The sequence below is a fragment of the Engraulis encrasicolus genome, chromosome 4 (assembly GCF_034702125.1).
Source record: "Engraulis encrasicolus isolate BLACKSEA-1 chromosome 4, IST_EnEncr_1.0, whole genome shotgun sequence".
Classification (NCBI taxonomy): domain Eukaryota; kingdom Metazoa; phylum Chordata; class Actinopteri; order Clupeiformes; family Engraulidae; genus Engraulis; species Engraulis encrasicolus.
In genome coordinates this window covers 13,960,723-13,983,222 of record NC_085860.1, presented here as the reverse complement: position 1 = coordinate 13,983,222, position 22,500 = coordinate 13,960,723, and the positions used below count along the sequence as shown (strand labels likewise).

Below are 22,500 nucleotides of genomic sequence, written 5' to 3'. Positions count from 1 at the left end.
AAAACTTCAGTGGGTCATATCTCTCCAAAGCATTCACAGAGTTAGATCTTATGCTAACGGCCTCATTGCAGACACTGACAAGAAGGGAAAATGGAAAAGCAAAAATCTGTTCTCTATTCAGACATCTTACATGTTTCTCATTGGGTTGGGGCATTGATTTCACACTTCACCCTTCTACCATCTGCCCGGAGATACTGGTGCTTACGTGCTCACACCAGCCGACTCAGGGACAGCTTCATCCCTCAATGTATTAGACTGTTGAATTCAAAAACACCAACATAGGAAGGAATCCACTCATCACATCTCATCACATTTTTTCCTACTTTTTTTGTTTGTTTGTTTGTTTTTGTTGCCTTTTTAACATTCTTTTTAACCTTTTTTGGGACTCCCAGAGCAGGGAAGATTTTCATTGTATATATATGTTTCATACGTATATATACACATGACAAATAAAATATCTTGTATCTTGTATCTTGATTTGGCCAGCAGCCTCATTTGATCTATATAATCTGGGCCTTGGAGGAAAATAAGTGGAGACCACTGATGTACAATGTGTTTGGCAGTTTCAAACGTGCACAATAACAACATCGTCAGGATACATTCCCCCTACTGGTTTATGGGTCAAAGTCAGGCAGCATTTTTAGCCGAGATAGCTGATTTTAAAGTATTATAACAAATGCAAAAAATAAGTCCACAAAATAGGTCATCAAATACTCTATGCACGCTCCACTGTGAAACTTTGCCATCTCTTAGAGTTACATAAGTACAGCTTTAGCAAAAACATCCATTGAGGGAATGCTTGTGTTACTAAACTTGTCCCATATTTTTGTAATACACAAATAGATTATCTTGCCCTGCCCTGCTTTTTCCCTCTTGAAAACAATCCAGCTTATGTTATGTGATCTAAAACAAATCACAATACTGTTGAATGTTCATCTATGAGAGATTGTTCAGACTGGGAGCGTGTGTGTGTGCGTGTGTTCGTGCATGCGTGCGTGCTTGCGTACGTGCATGCGTGCTTGCAAGTATACTGTATGTATACACTGTAAAACATTGCAGTTGAATTAACTTACAAACTTAAGGCAGCAGGGCAACTTACTTTTTATTTTTAACTGGCGGCAATGTTTTACACGTTAGTATATATTATTTACTGTATATGCATGTATGTATGTAGCCTATGTATGTATGTTGTGTGCTGGTAGATGACCTGGTGGTGGGGTCGTCGGACTACGAGAGCATGGCGGAGGCCAACCACAGTGACAGCAGCGAGCAGGGCCCAGGAGAGGAGCAGGCGGAGGGGGCACAGAGGAGCGCGGAGCCCCCTGACACACACCGGAGCTACCGATCACCCAGCGTCATCCTGCACCCACTCATCCCTGCAGAGGTAGACATACACACACACATGTGCACGCACGCATGCAGCCACGCGCGCGCCCACACACACACATACACACACACACACACACACACACACACACACACACACACACACACACACACACACACACACACATACACACACACACACACACACACACACACACACACACACACACACACACACACACACACACGCACGCACACACGCACGCACACACACACACCGAAGCTACCGATCACCCTGTGTCATCCTGCACCCACTCATCCCTGCAGAGGTAGACATACGCGCACACACACACACACACACACACACACAGCCACGCGCGCACACACACACACACACACACACACACACACACACACACACACACACACACACACACACACACATACACATACACACATACACCGAAGCTACCGATCACCCTGTGTCATCCTCCCTCCCACTCCTTGCAGAGGTGCAGTGCACATCTTCGAAATGGTGTTTACAAAAACATGCACACACGCACCCACACCCACAACCTTAATTCCTTCATTTCCCTCAGGTTTAATAAATGATACTCTCTACTCTAACCACACACACACACACACACTCACACACACACACACACACACACACACACACACACACACACACCTTAGAGTACAAGTAGAGTGTACGTGCACGCACACACGACACATTGCACATCACACCACACACATGTATGCATGCACACACGTACACCACACACATGTACGCGTACGCACACATGCAAGTACACCGCACCACAGCTGTGTGAACTGCTGCTCTCTCAGTGTTTTCCTGCACCCACTCATCCCTGCAGAGGTATGCATACATGTTGTACACTCACTCATGCACGCACGCACACACGCACGCACGCACACACACACACACACACACACACACACACACACACACACACACACACACACACACACACACACACACACACACACACACACACACACACACAACACCTGCATGATCTATTGCACTCCTAGCCTCCCCACACAGATCACTACAGAGGTTTGCATGCACACGCGCACAGACATGTGCGATGCACAAGCACACACACACGCATGGACACACGCACGCATGCAAGCACTCGCACACACACACACACACACACACACACACACACACACACACACACACACACACTCGCACGCACACCCGCACACACACACACACACACACACACACACACACACACACACACACACACACACACACACACACACACGCGTGCGCGTGCGTGCACACACACACACACACACACACACACACACACACACACACACACACACACACACACACACACGCACACACACACACGCACACACCCCACAGCTGCAGAGCTACTGCTCTTGGTCTCATGCTGCGCCCACTCATCTCCACCGGTTCACTAGAAGGTCTTGTATTGTTGCTGCTTACATACCCTAGATCAACTCATTTCATATCGCAAGCTGGCAACTTTGTAACTGTTGCAGCACAATAAATATCTGTAGAGAAAATTCATAAATAATATATTTTGTCTCTGTTTGTGTGTTTTGTGTCTGTGCGTGCGTGTGTGCATGCATGTGTGCGCGCACCTGCGTGCGTGTGCATCTGTGCGTGAGTGTGTGTGTGTGTGTGTGTGTGTGTGTGCATGTGTGAGAACGCGCATCTGTGTGCGTTCGCCTGTGTGTGTGCGTGCGTGTTCATGCATGTGCGTGTGTGTGTGCGTGTGTGTGTGTGTACCTCACAGGATAAACCCATCCTGGCTCCAGAGCCGTTCGTCATGGAGGACCTGGAGCCCCTGATGTGCCAGATCAACAACTGGAACTTCCCCATCTTCAGGCTGGTGGACAAGACCCAGGGCAGGTGCGGACGCATCCTCAGTCAGGTACAGTACCAGCTACTATTTTGGTATACAGTATATAGATGAATATTAAAATAGACAAAACAATTTGATCTTACATAATTAAAAGCCTGGACTTTTAAGATCAGTTTTAAAAACGGCTAAGGAGGGAGCCACACAGTTCTCACAGTCAGCCAGAAGCAAGATTAAAGCAAAATTAAAACACTTCGTTCAGATTTATTCAAATGAGCTCTTGACAAAGGGAAATCTATGCTAAATATATCACTGAAACAAATCTATTTGTTAAAATAGATTCTGATCAAAGGCCAATCTAAAGCTGAATCTTGATACTGAAGCAAAAATATCTTTTCAAATAGCATTTAGTCAAGTGAACACGTTTGTTTGTAATGACAATCCAGGAGCTACACATCAGTGTTGTCTAAGCAAATAAAAGATTTTCAAGGTGCACTCCGCACTCTGATAGGATTCATTTGGATTGTAAAACAAAGATTCTAGAACAGAACACTGTAGAATCTTTGATTGCAAGACTGTTACTTTTATAACACATGAGAGAACATACTTCTATGTTTCCCAACAGCAGTTTATTCTAATATGTAGGCCTTGTTTGTAAAATAATTGGGTCTTATCCTCAGTCGCTGCTTTGAACACTGTTTTTGTGCTTGGATTTGGACCACTTATCTTTGTTAATTCTAAGAAATGTTTGCGAAATCAACTCCCTGCCTTCCTCCACGTTGTTGTCCCAGAGAGTGTACTGTACTGCAACGGTGATGTGGAATAAACACATGACAAAGCTTTTGTTCTGCGAAGAGAAGGCTTCCCAAGTGGCACGAATAAACTTGTGTTCACACACCTGAGAATACAGTACTGAAGAGTTTTATCACAGTTCTCAGAGACAAGGCAGTCGAGGTGGCTTTTGAAGCAGATACAGCCCGAAATGAAAGGCATTTTAAGAAGGTGTCTGCCTGTCTGTCTGTCTGTCTGTCTGTCTGCAAGTCAAGGTAGCTTTTGAGAAAAGACAGACCCCAAAATACTAACGCTGTTAGTATATAAAATGATTTTTCTATATACTATGTCTATATAGCTATATGTCTGTCTGTCTGTCTGCTTGGTTGTCTGCTTGGCTGTTTTCCTGTCTGTCTGTCTGTCTGTCTGTCTGTCTGTCTGTATGTCTGTATGTCTGTGTCTGTTTGTATGTCTGTCTCTCTTTCTGTCTGTCTGTCTGTCTGTCTGTCTGCAAGTCAAGGTAGCTTTTGAGACAAGACAGACCCCAAAATATGAAAGCTGTTAGTATTTAAAATGCTTTTTCTATATACAGTATATGTCTGTCTGTCTGTCTGTGTCTGTCTGTCTGCTTGGCTGTCTTCCTATATGCCTGTCTGTCTGCCTGTCTGTCTGCTTGGCTGTCTTCCTGACTAACTGGCCTGTCTGTTCTGTTCATCCCCACCTGTCTCCACCTCCAGGTTGCCTACAAGCTCTTTGAGGACACGGGGCTCTTTGAGATCTTCAAGATCCCAGTGCAAGAGTTCATGAACTACTTCCATGCCTTAGAGAGCGGCTACAGAGACATCCCATGTGAGTATACTAAAGCACCAATGGACATACAGTATATACACAGTGTCATGCATAGGAGGAGTTGCAGTGCCATTTGCAACCACTGTGAGGCACCACACTACAACTCTTCAATTCCAGTCACAAGTCTGAAGCCGCGATTCTTTCAGAGATACTCTGAAGGATGAATTAGTTCCATGCAGTTTGATTTTGTTAAACACTAAAAGTAGAATATGTGATGTCCTCTATCCCACCTCAATTTCATCTTAACAAGCAAGCCTCTCTGAGTTACAGTATGTTTCAAAACGCTTCAAAAACAAAAAAGGCTGGCTAGCTGAGAAATGCAGAGTGTAAACTTGCATTTGCCTTGATAGCAGTTTTCCAATGCAAGCCTCCTGACTGGATCTTGACAGTGTGTCCTAGAGGGCATGTTTAATGATTGTTGGTGTGTGCTGTGTTAGCGTTCCCATTCTTTTTCTTTTTCTTTCTTTCTTTTTTTTGCAGTTACACACAAAAATGGCTTATGATAAAACTGCATCAAGTTAGCACTTAGCTGGAAGGTTTGATACATCTGCACTATTCATGCAATTCCTACAGTACAAATCTGCTGAACTGGTTCCTTTTTACACTTATTTTAATGGTTTTGAGATACTTTTGGTGACCTGATTTTGAAGTGAAGATTTGTGGCAAGTCCTGCTTAGTAAAACAGAGTTATGTTGCCCTCTAGTGGTAGTTTGGGTAAGCACAATAACACTGTTCTTCCCCCCTCTATCTATCTATCTATCTATCTATCTATCTATCTATCTATCTATCTATCTATCTATCTATCTATCTATCTATCTATCTATCTATCTATCTAAATATCTGTTTGTCTGTCTGTCTGTCTGTCTGTCTGTCTGTCTGTCTGTGTTCAGACCACAACCGTATCCATGCTACAGACGTGCTGCATGCCGTGTGGTACCTCACCACCCAGCCTGTGCCCGGCCTTCCCAGCGTCCTCCATGACCACAACTCTGCCAGTGACTCGGGTATGAGCAGGCCATTTGGGCTACCTCTCTTTCCCTTGATACAGTAAATCCCCCCCCCCTCTCTCTCTCTCTCTCTCTCTCTCTCTCTCTCTCACACTCACACACACACACACACACACACACACACACACACACACACACACACACACACACACACACACACGCACACACACACACACACACACACACACACACACACACACACACACACAGCTTTCGCCATGGTCATTTGATTTTAGAGAAGAAAATCATTGGTCCCACTACATATCAAAAGTGTGTGCAAATATATTTTTGTCAGTAAACTTCATTGACTCTTTCCAGTCAACATCCCACAGACACACGGTACTGTAGACTACATAGACTAAAGCATTATCCTAAAATACTCCCATGTGTGAAGCCAGCATATTTACTGCACATGCATTCTATACGTGTCTGACTTACAGTAAAGCACACACATTCTCTGCAGCTAATGTGTCAGTGCAGGTGACGGAGAAGCCCTATTGGTCAGCTAATTTCCCCCTCGTGTGGCGCTTTCACGTTCAAAGCTCCTCCACACACCACATTCAACACATACTTTACGGTCTCACAACGTTTTTAGCAACACAGTCTATATGCACAGCTGTCTATGCTTAGGGGAGCTTAGGCTATCTGCACTGGAATATCCTGCCCAGGCCATTAGCTTCATTACAGACCCACATACCTCAGTGCAGTGCACGCCATAGAGTTAGACTATATCCTCCCTCCACAGCCTGTCTGGAAACTAGCACTGATGGGGACCAGTGATGTGATGTGATGTGATGTGATGTGGCGTGATGTGGTGTTTTGTTTCCATGGCTGCATACCGTATGCATGTGACATGATAGGCCAGCTATACCCTGATGTCCATCTTTAGTGGTAAGCAGCTGGGCTGCTTCTTAGAGCTTGCAGACATTGAGCTCCTCATCCAAGGAGCATCCTCGGTTGTGCAAAGTAGCAGGGTACTTTTATTAATCCCGAGGGAAATTAAGGTGTCTTAACAGCTTACATAAATACAAAACATACACAAAGACCTAATACACATTACATTAAACATATACAGTACCCCCCACTTGATACAGCAATACAGTGTGGTCCCCTACAGTAAGTTATTCCTTTTTAAAAATTGTTTTGGTGCATAAACTGACTGTCACTTTGTGCACCAAATAATAAAAAATCTCTAAAAAGGTTGCTGTGTGCTCCAGTCATACTGCTGTGCTATCCTAGACTGTGTGCACCACCAAGGCTGAAGCACAGACATCCTCCCTGGTAACAATGCAACATAATGTGTTGGCATCCCCATCCCCAGACTCAGACAGTGGCGTAGCCCACAGCCATATGGGGTACCTGCTGTCCAAGACGTACCCGGTGCATGCCAGCACCCCCCTTAGTATTATATAATGAAATAGACTAATGCCCTCCAATGGTAACCAAGCTCCCTTCCCTCTCTGCTTTATCCTCCCCAACGCCCCCCTGGGCCCCCCCAACACCCCCTGGGGGGGCTGTAGAGACCCCGTTGAGAAACATTAATGTAGACCCTGTCTTGGCCACCCGTTAGGGCACTCGCCTGCCATGCGGCTGACCCGGGTTCGATTCCCGGCTTGGGTCCTTTGCCAACCCCTCCCCGTCTCTCTCCCAATTCGCTTCCTGTCCACCCCTCATACTGTCCTATCAAATAAAGTCGGAAAAAAAAGAGAAACACTAATGTAATGCAACGTCGTGTGTTTCCATCCCCATCCCCAGACTCGGACAGTGGCGTGGCCCACAGCCACATGGGGTACCTGCTGTCCAAGACGTACCCGGTGTCGGAGGACGGCTACGGCTGCCTGTCGGGCCTCATCCCCGCTCTGGAGCTCATGGCTTTCTACGTGGCCGCCGCCATGCACGACTACGACCACCCCGGACGCACCAACGCATTCCTGGTAGCGACTAGTGCCCCACAGGTGAGGGGGTGGGGGAGGGGAGGAGGAGTGTGTGTGTGTGGGTGTGTGTGGGTGGGTGTGTGTGTGTACGTGGCAGCCGCTAGGCAGCCCTTCTCAGGTGAGAGAGAGAGCGAGAGAGAGACAGAGAGAAAGAGAGATTTATAAATACATATTATTACATTAGTATTATTAAAAGCTACATGGCAAACATCAGTGATGATGCATTCAGAGGCAAGAGTCAAGTAGCATGTGTTTGCTCCTGTCATACCCCCAGCTAATTGCCACCTTCAGCCATACAATAAGCCAATCAGGAAATGTTGCTAATTGTAATCAGCCCACCTCTTCAGTCAGGGCTCAGAGTAAGTAATTACTGTGCTCAAGTGCACCATGGAGTGATGGTGGTGGCCTGGTTTACACCAGACCAGTGTTTCTCAACTGGTGGGTCGGGACCCAAAAGTGGGTCGCGGAAGGGTCATGGGTGGGTTGCGGAGCTGTGGTGTAAAAAAAAGCGTAAAAAAAAAAATCCAACTTTTCCTGCACACAATGTTTATTTTTATAGGCGATTGAACTTGTGTCATCTGTCGTCATAGATGAAATCAGAATGTTTATGCGAGATAGAAGCGTGCAACCAGTCATTCGAGTGTCGCTAAAAAAATTGGGTCGCGACCGAATGAGAGTGGAACATGGTGGGTCTCCAGACAATCTCACATATTTTGCAGCGCCACCTAGTGTCTAAATTGTTTTCTCTGTGTTTGACACTCGGACTCAAATTGTTCTATAGACCCTTCACATCAACTTGGAAGTGAAAACCAAACTTTAACACCAATTTGAAATGACTTAGAAAATGTACACATGCATACAAACCCACTAATGCGATTTCTCGTAGGAAAAGTGTGATTTGATTGCCCATGATTGCCTGTGTATGTGTATTTGAGTGTGCATGCGTGCATGTGTGTCTGTGTGTGCGTCCGTGTGTGTCCTTCCATATGTGTGTGTTTCTCACCTGTGTGTGTGTGTGTGTGTGTGTGTGTGTGTGTGTGTGTGTGTGTGTGTGTGTGTGTGTGTGTGTGTGTGTGTGTGTGTGTGTGTGTGTGTGTGTGTGTGTGTGTGTGTGTGTCTGTTTAGGCCGTGCTGTACAACGACCGTTCTGTGCTGGAGAACCACCATGCGGCGGCGGCCTGGAACCTCTTCATGTCCCACCCCGAGTACAACTTCCTGGGTCACCTGAGCCACGTGGAGTTCAAGCGGTTTCGCTTCCTGGTCATCGAGGCCATCCTCGCCACCGACCTGAAGAAGCACTTCGACTTCCTGGCCGAGTTCAATGCCAAGGTGGGTGGGTAATCCATAGCCAAGTTGAGGAAGAAGATGAAATGCCGTCCTTTGGCCTTTAATCAAAGCAACTTAAAATAAAAAATAGTGTTGAGAAACGCTAGACTATGTGAAAGGGATGAATTAAAAGGGGAATAGAGGAGGAGAGAGATGGTGGAGGGGCGGAAACCAAAGAGGCTAGAGCAGGTCAGGGATGAGTTTCTTCACTCTGATGTTATTGTTGCTGAAGACTTGGAAAAGAGCATTCCTATCTTATTCTTAACCTGAACATTAGAGGGCCAAACAAGAACAGTTGGTCAGTTGTTTGGCACTTGGCTGGCCTATACGATGCTCTATAATGCAAGATACTGTATAATCTGCTGTGATATACAGCGCAATACCGGGTCTGGCCACTGTGCCAACACAAGGTTTTATATGCCAGGGAAATGCCAGCTAATTGCCCTCTGCTGATGTTAGACTGTTGGACTAAAGACTGTTTGTTTAGGATTAAATCCAGCTGCTTAATCTCTGCCCCCCCACCCCCCACCCCCTCCCCCCCAATAGCCCTCCACATGCCTTTTGTTTTCCGGAAAAAATCTGAAGCTTTCACCGAAATCATTATAAGATGAGGACAGATGATTGGTGATTAATGAAAGCAAATAGGCTTGTCTAGATTCCACTCACTTTCGTTTTCACATAATATTCACATGAGCCGCTGGATGAGAGCGAGTGACCTTGCTGTGGCAGTGCACGCTTTGAATTGATTACTGTAATGCAGCCTTGTACAATGGCCATGCTTTTAAAGCAGCCACGTGTCGTGTGTTGAATGGAAGACTCAGTCAGGCTTAATCATGGTGTGTGTGTGCACTGAGAGACTGGCCTCTAATTTTTGGGGCGAAAATGCTCTCCAGCTCAGCAGGCGGTCGGTCGGTCACATTGAAATAAATACTGAATAGGTTTCCTTGAAAGTCGAACTGAGAAAGTCTCTCTTGACCAATGTGTTGACAAAAAAGGATTTACCATTGCAACACCATCAAGACAACTGGTGCGCCATTTGTGTACAGTACTGGACGCTGTAATAGGGAACCAGTGCAAGTGCATGTCAGTGCAGGGCCTGATGATATTGGAGACAGTTTTGTACTGTATATGTTTGGATCACTGGTTGTCTGGTTGTGTGTCTCTCATCTGTCTCATTGCTCTCTGACAGTGTCTGCTGTCGAGTTGTTGTGGTGTGTATAGACCAGTGGTTCTCAACCTTTTTTTTGAACAAATGACCCCTTGACCTCATCACATATCTTCCAACGCTACCTTGACCTCATCATAAGCCTGCCAATCCCCCCCCTTCCCCCCAGTATTGAAATGAAATAGACTAATGCCCTCCCTATTACAACATTGATATTAACGATATTAAAAAGACCAAGTTAAAGACAATTTTGGTGACACATATGTTGTAACGTAGGATCTTCTCAAAGGATGCCAATGGGTTTGTCATAATTTGTCAACAGGTGGCCCATGATGTAGGCACGGGCATCAACTGGTCCAATGAGAACGACAGACTGCTGGTCTGCCAGATGGCCATTAAACTGGCCGACATCAACGGCCCTCTGAAGGCTAAGGACCTCCATCTCCAGTGGACACAGGGGATCGTCAACGAGTTCTATGAACAGGTAAGACCACTGACGTACTGTATATACATGGACAGGGCTGAACTGTGGGAGCAATAGGGCCCGGGCACTTTTGGCTTAACCCTATCCAGACCGGGCTTTTTTGGCATTCCTGGGACCGGGGGGCTCTTTTGACCCCCCCTCATAACTTTGGAACCGAATGGCGTATGACCACCAAACTTGGAGGGGATGATCTTCAGCCAAAGAACTATGAATGTCATCAGTTTGGTGTCATTATTGGATATAATGACATTATTATGATGTCATTTCCTGATTTTATTGCCCAAAATGTCACCTTAATGTATTTTCCATCTAATTTGGATAATGCACATCAATTTTGGTTATTATGTGCATCAGACCACTTCAAATGTTCACAAGGGTGTCTGATGCTAATGAAATGTTTAAAAAATATGAAAAGTGATGATGATGAGACTTAGATCAGTGATTTTTGGTCAGGCGTTACATGTCAGAAAACCGTTGCCATGGCAACAACAAAAATGATAAACCTAATCTTTATCACATTCACATTGTATCACATTGTAGCCAACTTCATTTTAGGAAAAGTCACAAAGTTTCGTAGTCATAGCTTTAGTCATTCAGGAGTTATACGACATCAAAGTTGGTGGGGCACTTTTTTTCTGAAAAAGAGTGGACTGTGCAAGAATTGGCAAGGAGATGCATTGGCTCAAGCCTCCCCCCATAGAGATGAATGGGAATTGGCGATTTTCTTCCGGTTTCCGGGTCTAGTCCAACCCCCCGCCGTTGCTTCACTTCAGATTAGAGCGTATGCTATCCCCTCTATTCAGCATCTATGGATAAAACACAAGCAGCACATTATAAACAGTACAGTGTTCTGTCAACACACACAGAGAAGGACCATTGCATTACATTACTTTAGACTTCACTGATGCTTCTATCCAAAGATATTTGAAGGTTATTTGTTACAGACCCTGGAGCAATGTGGGGTTAGGTGCCTTGATCAAGGGCACTTCAGCCAGGGATAGAGGAAGATAAGGGTGGGGATTGAACCTGCAACCCTGTGATCTACGGTCCAAGTCCCTAACAATTACACCACGACTGGACCAGTCCGAGTGCCCTTCAGAGGGCAATTGGTCTCCAAAAACAAATCTGTAACTCTGTGAGTTTTTGTCATTGAAACATATAAGTCACACCATTAGAAACCTCAGACCTTCCAGGTTCCAAATATATATATATGAAATTAAAATACTTGAAAATGTCAGGGTGGTGCAAGCAGCCTAAAAGCCTCTGAAAAGCCTTAGACCTCAGAGGGTTGAAAGAGAATTTGACTCTGTAATTGTTGAATTGACACAGCAAAATTCACTGCGTATTGTCCAGCGACACAATATTTTTTGATAGATTGAGATTCTACAAGATATAGGGTGGAAAGATATTTTTAGGTTTTGCATGCACATGCACTGTATACAGTATTTCCCCTATTTCGTGCTTGATAGGTTTACACTCAGCGCTAAATGTGGCACCTTGTCACATTGCATACATGTTAGCATGACTCCTAAGGTGGAACTGTGTTAAGCCATTATGTCATTCTTCCTTTTGACGCATTTAAAGTGAAAATAAATTTAAGTGAAAATAAATACAAACAAATTTGTGATGAAAAACAGAACTACATCAGCGATGTAGAGGTCTATGAGTGCAGTGTATGTTTTGATATTTCCTATCTGTCTTCCTGTGCCTGGTGGAAGAGCAGAGGAAAGAGTTTTCTCCCACCTCTTCAAGTAAAGAGGAGGCTGAGACCAGGGCCGGATTAACGCACAGACTGGGTATGGCTGCAGCCTTGGGGCCCCCACCTTCCAGGGGGCCCCTGACTCCCCAAAAGTGAAAATTGCTTAATTGTGACAAGATGCAATATTGAAAAAAATATCTTTATGTTGAGTACAGTTGGTAGACATGATACCCTGAATTCCCACCTCGTAATTTTGATGCAAAAATTACCTTCGGGGGGGGGCACAGCAACATGTAGCCTACGGGCCCTAGGCCATCTTAATCCAGCCCTGGCATGTTGTTGTTCCTAGTCTTCTGTCACTGTGGAGCAGCGTTTGATTGTCACGGCCATGCGCCCTGCACACAATTACATGGACCGAGATAACGGGCTGAATGTCAGCGCGATAGAGCGGGCCCCAAAATGACATCCTGTATGGTTTTCGCGATTGAAAGCTTCTCTCTCTGACAGATAAAAAGTATACGTTATATTACACATGCTCTCTACGTCTCTTTCTCTTTCTCACTGTCTCTGGAAAAAAGGACATCGAATTGTTTTTGGTGTAAGTGAATTGGCAACTTAACAAAATTAAATTTGTCCATTGTCCATTCATTTAACAATATTGTATGCTTGAAGCTCTGTGCATGGTAAGTGTGCATGTGTGTGCATCTGTTTGTGTGTGTGTGAGTGTGCGTGTACATGTGCGGCCGTGCATATGCGTGCGTGCATGTATGTGTGCGCGCGTGTGCATGCATCTGTGTGGAGGACTAAACCTAACCTCGACAGGCCAGATAGGTTGCAGTCTGAGGGTGTCAAGGTGTCCTGATGAAGCTTAATTCCCCTAACGTCCGTCAGTCAGTCCATGCGTGTGTGGAAGGTAGAGGAGGAGGAGGAGGAGGAGGAGAAGGAGGAGGGCCTGAAAGAGGGAAGCGCACAGCAAGACTCTACAGTGAAGATGAGGGCTCGATCGAACAGGACGAGAGCTTCATGGGCGCCTAGGCAACCAGGTCGACGAATCAGAGACGACCACACTGATTGCTCTGCCTAGCCTGATTGCTGGACGACCTTGAAATGTACACATCCCCCCCCACCCCACACCCACACCTAGTAACACGTCAGAGCACAGCCATTTTCACACAAGGACGTGTGTACTTGTCCAATGGTTGCTCACGCAATGTGTTCCAATCCAATGGTTCCTCAACAATATATTCCAGGATATGGGGGGAGCATGATGGGGGGGAGGGGAGGTTACTAGCTGAGCAGTGATACAGCTGTATGTGTGTGAATGGATGCTTCAGTAGGACTCACACTGTGTTGGGTGATGATGGCGTGTAGCAGTAGCGGCAGTAGCGTCTGTGCTGACAGGATGTACTTTGGTTTGCCTTGAAGAGCGTCTGTCCTTGATACACGTCATTGTTGGGGCTGAGAAAAGGGGAATGGCGCCTGCCTGCCGCGATCTGGTAGCCCTGACGGAGGAGTGACAGAAGCTGACTACATCAAACATGAAGAGAGATGCCTTGAGCTCTCTCACACACATGCAGGGAGAGAGAGAGAGAGAGGGAGGGAGGGAGGGAGAGAGGAGAGAGCGAGCGAGAGTGAGAGAATGAGTGAGTGAAAGAGAGAAAGAAATGTGAGACATTGTGAGAAATATTCAAAAATTAGAAACGCACACTTTAATTCATTTGCACAAATAATCCGGACCTGGACATGGCAACAAGGGGGCAGACAACAACTCTTGCTGCAAAATACGTCAGTGAAGGCCATAGGCAAAGGGACATTGAATAGGAGACACTACAAAAGCCACGACAACACCACGGCACACACATACACATACACACACACACACATACACACACAGACAAACACACACACACACAAACACACACACACACACACACACACACACACACACACACACACACACACACACACACACACACACACACACACACACACACACACACACACAATGTGTACATGTATAAATTAATCAATACATGTTCATTGCATTGTATGCTCTGGCAATACATTTACTTTTCGTCATGCCAATAAAGCTCATTGAATCAAATGGAAATTGAGAGAGAGAGAGAGAGAGAGAGAGAGAGAGAGAGAGAGAGAGAGAGAGAGAGAGAGAGAGAGAGAGAGAGATTCACAGCATGAGCGCACACACACGCGCACACACACATACACACACACACACACACACACACACACACTACATTCATCCCCATCTGTTGCGATGATATTCTGACGCCCTCTGTTTTCTCCACTTCACATTCAATTTAGCCAGTAAGGAAAAAAAAGGGGGGAAGAAAAAAGGAGAGAAAAAAATCCTATCAAGTCCTTTGCTTACAGCAGAGAGGGTCCTTTTAAGTCGTTGGTGTCTTTGTGTGTCTCTGCCCCCTCCATCACGGCCTCCGTCATCCACAACACAAGGGGGTATGACGTGCCTGCCTGCCTGCCGGAGTGACAACTCCAGCTGTTGCCATAGTGACCGGGGACCTTGCTGGGATTGTGGTCCGCGTACATCGAGGTACACATGTGGCTTTCACAGTGCCGTCCTCCGCTCCACTCCGCTCTGCGTCGCTCCACACTGAGGGAGGGCCCTGACGAAGTACAGGGCTTTCAGTACAGGGCCACAGAACTGCTCTGGTCATCTGGCATGCAGAGCGTTTTCCTGGTGGGTCATCAATCCCCAAGGGCTGATTCCATTGGGGTTTTTTTGCCTTTATTATTTTTGAGACAGGACAGTGCAGACTGATAGGAAGTGCTCAGTTGAATGAAACGTCTGCATGGCTTGAACGAAAAGTCTGCATGGCTTGAACGACATGTCTGCATGGCTTGAACGAAATGTCTTTAGGTTGAACGAAACATCTTCTACGAAAACCTCCAATGAACAAATTGTCCGTAAATTGGTTAGGGCATCAGACTTGTAGCCCAAAAGTTCCTGGTTCGACTCCCGCCCCGCCAGGTTCATGGGGGGAGAAAGTAACCAGTGTTCTCCCCTAACCTCCTCCATGACTGAGGTACTCTGCGCATGGTACCGTCCCGCTGCACTGTTCCCTTGGGGTGCTGTTTGGGGCTGCCCCCTTGCATGGGTGAGGTATCAATGCAATTTTGTTGTGTGCATTGAGCACTGTGTGCTGTGTCACGATGACACATGGGAGTTTCCCAGGTGGGCTTTCACCAGAGATTCTTTAATAGAGATATGCCAACATAATAGGTTTCTATGGGCACCTAACGCGACCAGGTTCCGGTCTGCCTAAAGGGGCGTGTCATAATGCTCCTACAATGAATAGAACAGTCCTTAGGTCTGCCTAGGTCTGCCCAGGGGGGGCCATAATAGAACCAGGAAACAATGGGCCAATGGAACCTCTCTCTCTCTACTCTCTCTGCTTTCACTTCACTTTCACTTTCAGTGGAACACTGTAATAGTCACTGAATTTTTTTTACTACCATAGTACAACACCACTAAAACAGTGCACAGTGCTTTATAAAACAGTGCACAGGGTTTTAAGTTATACATTACTATCATAGTACTACACCACTATGACGGTGCACAGGGCCTTTAGTAATACATTACGACTTGGTCATTGCCATTCTGGTAACAGCTCATTTACAACAGGGGCCAAGTCTTACTGGGTTCATTAAGACAAAAACACCCAGGAGGTTTTATGGCCCCTCTGCAGCCATATGGATTCATCACTATGTATTGACCTTGGCTGTATGTGGGGTTTTGTTCTGCCTCTTTAAAAATAACCAGCTTCTGTGTGTGTGTGTGTGTGTGTGTGTGTGTGTGTGTGTGTGTGTGTGTGTGTGTGTGTGTGTGTGTGTGTGTGTGTGTGTGTGTGTGTGTGTGTGTGTGTGTGTGTGTGTGTGTGTGAAGATTCTAGACTCGTCTAATTAGACGCCCGCATAGCGACATTCACTATCTTGCTTACAAGATTCTGATGCAGTTGACATGGTTCCTACAACTTTACAGACAGTAAGAGAGTAAAAAAATACCCTACCATAACGGCAGATAAGCGGGATAACGATCCTCTACTACTCTACTCTGCTCTACTCTACTCTACTGTAATCTACTGTACTCTACTCTACTCTACCCTACTCCACTCCACTCTACTCTACTCTGCTCTGCTCTGCTCTGCTCTACTCTACTCTACTCTACTCTACTCTACTCTACTCTACTCTACTCTACTACTCTGCTCTGCTCTGCTCTGCTCTGCTCTACTCTACTCTTCTCTAGGGAGATGAGGAGTCCAGCCTGGGCCTTCCCATCATCCGCTCGGCGCCACATCACTGATTGTATATTTTATATCTATATAGTGACAATAAAGCACTCTACTGTACTCTGCTGTACTCTAGGGAGATGAGGAGTCCAGCCTGGGCTACATAGTGACAATAAAGCACTCTACTCTACTCTAAACTACATTACTCTACTCTATTCTACTCTACTCTACTCTAGGGAGATGAGGAGTCCAGCCTGGGCTTACCCATTAGCCCCTACATGGATCGCTCGGCGCCCCAGCTGGCCAAGCTGCAGGAGTCCTTCATTACGCACATCGTCGGGCCGCTCTGCACCTCGTACGACTCGGCCGCCCTCATCCCGGGACGCTGGGTGGAGCCCCCTGGAGGTGTGGTGGTGGAGGAGGAGGAGGGGGAGGCGAGCGAGGATGGAGGAGGAGGAGAGGGAGAGCTGGAGTCTTCAGGGGCGACTCAGGCAGCTGAGGAAGAGGAGGAGGAGGAGGAAGATGAAGATGCTTCTACCAGCTCTGAGGCCTCACGTAAGCTCTCTTTCCATTCCAATAGATGTATGACATTCATTATGTCTTAAAGGGACACTGTGCAGGAAATGGTCAAAAAAGGTACTGCAAGTATGCGGCTCATTGAAACTGGGCTGCCTATTGCCAAATTTGATCTTTACATGAACGTTTACTGAGTAATAAACATATTTTCTTGTATGGTCCAAGTAGAATCATTTTTGCAGCCAAAATTGGCTATTTATTGGCTGTCCGCTGGAGACTGTCACCTTTTTTTCTTTGACGAGTTTGCAGGTCTGATCTTTTACCTGACATGTTTCGACGGTGAAACTTCCGTCTTCATTAGAGGGTCACAGGGATGAAGACGAAAGTTTCACTGTTGAAACATGTCAGGGAAAAGATACAAACTTTTACACGTCTGAAACAAAAGAAACTTGAAGATTTGATTTCCATTCCAATGTTTAAAGCATCAGTAAACAAAGCACAGGGTAGGTGCACATTTGTTGGAAGAATCAAAGATTCGTTAAGGTGCACCGTTCTACAGAGGATCACTGTACTTACTATTTGTTGAAAAAACATAACACTGATTCTTGAGAAAGTGGCTAAAACAGGTTGTAATGTTGACAGAAAAAGACAAAGTGAATTACAAAATTATATGGTATATCCTTGTAGACTAAGGTCTTGGCTTTTCAGAAATGCACAAGGCCAATCTCCCCATTATGTATTTTTTTCAGAAATCAGGCTTTTCTCCGACCATAGCTTGTTTTTTGTCAACACCGTCAGACACAATTAAAAGTTATTAAAATTGTATTGATTTGGTTGCATATGTATCTGGAGTTTGTAAGTGATTATGTGTATTTTTTGGTTCACACATATGCCTTTAAATGTTGAAAATTCACTTTTGTTCTATTTTAATACTGTTTCATGTGTTCTAATTTTAAAATATGTACCGTCAAACGATGCTTACTTAACGCCTAAATACAACAAACAATTTTTTGTAATTTCACAAATATTCGTGTAGGCTTAAATTGGCTATTACTTTGATATTTCAACAACTCCTAAGGAAAATGTTGTAAGCACATTCCTTTAAAATGTCCAAAACTCCTTCTTACGGTGGTGACTTAAGAACTGACGGTGGTGACAGTAATCTGAGAGTGGTGAAAGTGGCCTAATTAGAACCTGCATTTAGCAAAATAAATAGCCCTCTGAAGTCAATGGCATCTTGCATAAACACTTTATTTTTGTGTGTGTTTTTACTTCATTAGTTAGATTATCTAGGAAGTAAGCCACTGGTTGTTGAAAATGTGGTAAAAACAGCTTTTAAGTTGTTCAAATCCAAAATATAGAGGTGTATTATCATAGATGTAGGTCTTGGCTGTGCAGTGAATGCATTGGCCAAGCTCCCCATGTTTAACATTTTTCATAAAATGGGCTCTTTCTTGTTTTGTCAACAGCGGCAGACAGAATTAGAAGTAAAAACACATGTTTACTGTATTAAAGTGAATTACTTTAACAATTCAACATAACTGTAGACACTTATTGTATGCATATTCTTAAAACATGTCAAAAACACGTAAAACATGTGTTATTTGGTGAACTCCATCAGATGTCACCACCGTCAGGTTTTCTGACAAAAAAACCTCCAAATGCACCTCAGTGGTGGCTAGAGTATCATTTTGGATCACAATTTTTACTAACATGCCTAGTAATGTTTCATTAACCAGCACAATTTAGTAAAATATGGAACAACATGATGAGCAGAACAAAATCTGACGGTGGTGACATCTGACGGTGTGAGACAAAAAAACACTCTTTTAAATATTATGCATTGTTTGTTCACATTAGCCATTTCATTTTCGCTCTGTTTCTTGGGTGCTTCATATCTTTTCTGAAAAAAATTATATTTATTAACATTAATGTAATACAATACTATTAAACCCCCCGACGGTGTTGACAGTTTATGGTTGGGACAGTACCAGTGTCCAAACAAATTAACAAATTGAGGACAAAATAATAAACTTACAGGAGCTTCAGTGATGGTGAAGTAGGCAGTAGAGCTGAAGGTTTGAAAAGGGGTCCTCAGTAATGAAAATTACCTTGTGCATACCTGATTTTATTGTCTTTTAGAAAAAATCTGACGGTGGTGACCAATATGCTGGACACATTTTGAGCAATCAGTAAATAATAGTAAATATTGTTTTACATCCACTATGTGCACATCTGTAGAACCACTTTAATATGGTCTTCCACATCATGGTGATATTGTTCAATTCTGTTAGTGATTTTTGTATTTTAAGTCAATTGAAATGATGATGCCAGTCCTTGGGACAGGCGTTTTTACAGGGTGTGGACAGGTTTATAGCCATGAAAAGTAATAAAATTACACTTAAATATTTCAAACAACTGTGTATTCGTGTGACAGACCCCTTGGCCATTACCTGGGTTCATTTTGTTTGTGAAAATTTAGTTGATTTTCAACAGAATTAATATTTTACTGCAGGGACATGTTTTTGCCAAACTTTCAAGAATCAGTGGTAATTATCATAGTGCTACACTGCTACGACATTACACACAGAGTCTTTAGTAATACATTACAACTTGGTCACTGTCCTTCTGGTAACAACACATACTGTATATTTGGGTCAGTGACGTTTTAGCAGTAGCACATGTCAGGGCGGCGCAATGACAGCTAGTGCTACTATTGTATGAACTTGCGTAGTGTTGTTTAGTTTCCTAGTTGCTTAGCGTTGCTTTCTGTACTTAGTGTTGCAAAATATCTTTAACGTGATTTTAGTTTCCTGGTACTGGATATGCAAAAGATCTTTAATGTGATTTTTGTTTCCTGGTATTGGATAATGCATCCGGCCAATAAGAATATATGGCCGATAAGAATCAGTAATATAAAGTCTTCAGATTAATCCAAGACTTCGTTGTACAACAAAACACTGCTTGAGCTACTTCTTGTTGTGGTTACAGTAGCCTACAGTAATTCCTCATGCAAGATTAATGGATCATTCATTAATATTTAAAGCTATTTACACTTCATTTGCCGTTCACCTGGGTCAAAATCAGTTCAATTAAGTCCACAGTCTTACAAGACCTGAATGAGGGCCGAGATTACTCTGATGACCTCCTTCTTGGATCAGGACTGTATTAACCCTCTGGTTGTGTTACGGTCAAAAATGACCGTTTTGAAACTTCATTCTTAAATAACTTCTCTATTTTTCATCATACACAAATGACACTTCATGATATCCTCCAGCGAACCTATTCAAATGGTCAAAATGAAATATAATGAAATTCCGTAAGAATTGTGGAAGATACTCCAACTTGTGACATTCATGGTGTTTCGGTCAAAAATGACAGAACCATTAATTTACATCTAAGTTATATACAGTTATATTACATTCACTTTACTCTCATATTCTTTTTTGTTAGGCTTTTCAGAATACAAACATATGTGCCACATTAGTATAGATGTTTACAGTTAGTTGAAATACTTGAAAAAAGTAAAGGTGTTCCAAACTGCCTGAAAGCCTCTGAGAGGCCCTACACTCCAGAGGGTTAATAAAACGAAAACTTGGTGCAAGATAAGAAAAAAAGGCTTCAAATCACTAAAACAAAGCAGAAGAACATTTAAATCACCTTAGAAATGTTTCAAAAGTATGTCTAAAAGGTATTAATCACAAAATATGCAAATCAGATTTTTAATCAACGTATTCTTACCTTTTTTGTGTAGGCGGTCAATTTTGACCATCAACACCATGAACGTAACCATGTTTCTAACACAACCAGAGGGTTAAGACATTGTGGTGCCCCCGGGCTCTACACCTTGCAGGTGCCCCCTTAATGGACAATATTGGTAAAGTTTGCAGTGTTTCCCATACATTGAGGAAACTATGGCGGCCCGCCATAGTTTAAATTTGGCCGCCATAGTTTACGAAAATGTAAAAAAAAAAAAAAAAAAATTTTTTTTTACTTTTTTTTTTTTTAACGATATCCGTTTTTGTTAAAAACGGTTTGAATTACGATTTTGAATTTCCTTCGCATTTTCCTCCTGGAGTAAATACATCCTATAGACTCTGTATTGGTTAGATAAGTAGTCCCACGGTAACACAGAATGAGGGGAAAGCATTAGGAAGTGACCGTAAGGGTATTACAGTTGATTCATGTGTGCACACGTGTAACATCGGGTGAGTAACAGAACATGTGCGCAACGATGCGTTATGACACGCCGATATGCGAGGATCTTCGTCCAAATCGCTAGTCGCATGCATCATCGCTAACTGCGTTTATATCGCGTGCCGCGTGTAAGGGAAATGTTAGTTGTTGACATGTATGGAATTCACTTCAATTTGTGCTGTTTCTTGCTTCAGTTGTGGACAAAACGATTGGCCAAACTCACAATAGAAAGCCTTTGCTGTGCTACTGTCCCAGAGAGCTGAAAAAAAAAACCCTTCATAGAAGAAGTCACACTTAACAGGGGTGTTAACCAATCCAATGAGTTCTCTCTCTCTCTCTCTCTCTCTCTCTCTCTCTCTCTCTCTCTCTCTCTCCTGTCTCTCTCTCTCTCTCTCTCTCTCTCATAGTAGCCTACTATTTACCCATATGGTGAATTTCTGAGTCCTTTTTAATTTGTAGCCTATACCACTGAAGGCATGATAATGCTTCATCATATTTTAGAAATAGGGCCTATGTGCCTTTTATATACCAAATGTTTATCATTTTGAAATTGTTTCAGTTGTTTATGACTTGTGTATGACTGAAATTATCTCTGCATACTATCAGTGCTGCATTGCTTTGTAAAGATAGGCTTTTCAACACACTTTAAAAACACACTGAAAAGATACGGCCATAGTAGCCTACTGAAAACATTTTGTTCATAATAATGGTGATTAATAAATGGTGGTCTTAAATTTTCATACTGACATCCTTGAATTTGACTTGGTAGATCACGGCAGACCATCAACTTCAAAAGTAGATCTTGGTTAAAAAAAGGTTGGGCACCCCTGCTATAGAGAGAACCACAAGTGCTTGAAAGACAGGGATCAAAAGCCTAGTCAAGTTGTTGTAGTTTACTTGGGTTTGGGAGAAATATAAAAAACCTTCAGAGAAGGGACAGTTGGGATGAGTTTACTAACACTCCCTAGGCTTTGCTTTACAGTTGTAATGAGTTTGGTGACAGACCTTCATTGACACAGCAGAGGAGACATCGGGCTGCATAGAAATTAATGTGTAATGAATGTGAATATGTAGACATAAATGTGTAATATGT

General features: G+C 43.8%; 1 protein-coding gene across 2 annotated transcripts in view; it reads left to right on the top strand.

Annotated features, from left to right (window-relative positions):
• The window catches only part of LOC134447331 (cGMP-inhibited 3',5'-cyclic phosphodiesterase 3A-like), a 149,646-nt gene that overhangs the window by 124,960 nt on the left and 2,186 nt on the right, over nt 1-22,500 (top strand). The window contains exons 6-13 of one of the 2 annotated variants that reach the window (XM_063196742.1): nt 1,203-1,384; nt 3,129-3,266; nt 4,703-4,814; nt 5,705-5,818; nt 7,577-7,776; nt 8,881-9,084; nt 10,569-10,730; nt 16,931-17,249. In XM_063196742.1, coding sequence (XP_063052812.1) covers nt 1,203-1,384; nt 3,129-3,266; nt 4,703-4,814; nt 5,705-5,818; nt 7,577-7,776; nt 8,881-9,084; nt 10,569-10,730; nt 16,931-17,249 — 1,431 coding nt within the window. Of the gene's footprint in view, nt 1-1,202; nt 1,385-3,128; nt 3,267-4,702; nt 4,815-5,704; nt 5,819-7,576; nt 7,777-8,880; nt 9,085-10,568; nt 10,731-16,351; nt 16,390-16,930; nt 17,250-22,500 lie in introns of those variants that run through there. The other variant, XM_063196743.1, reaches the window with a different exon arrangement.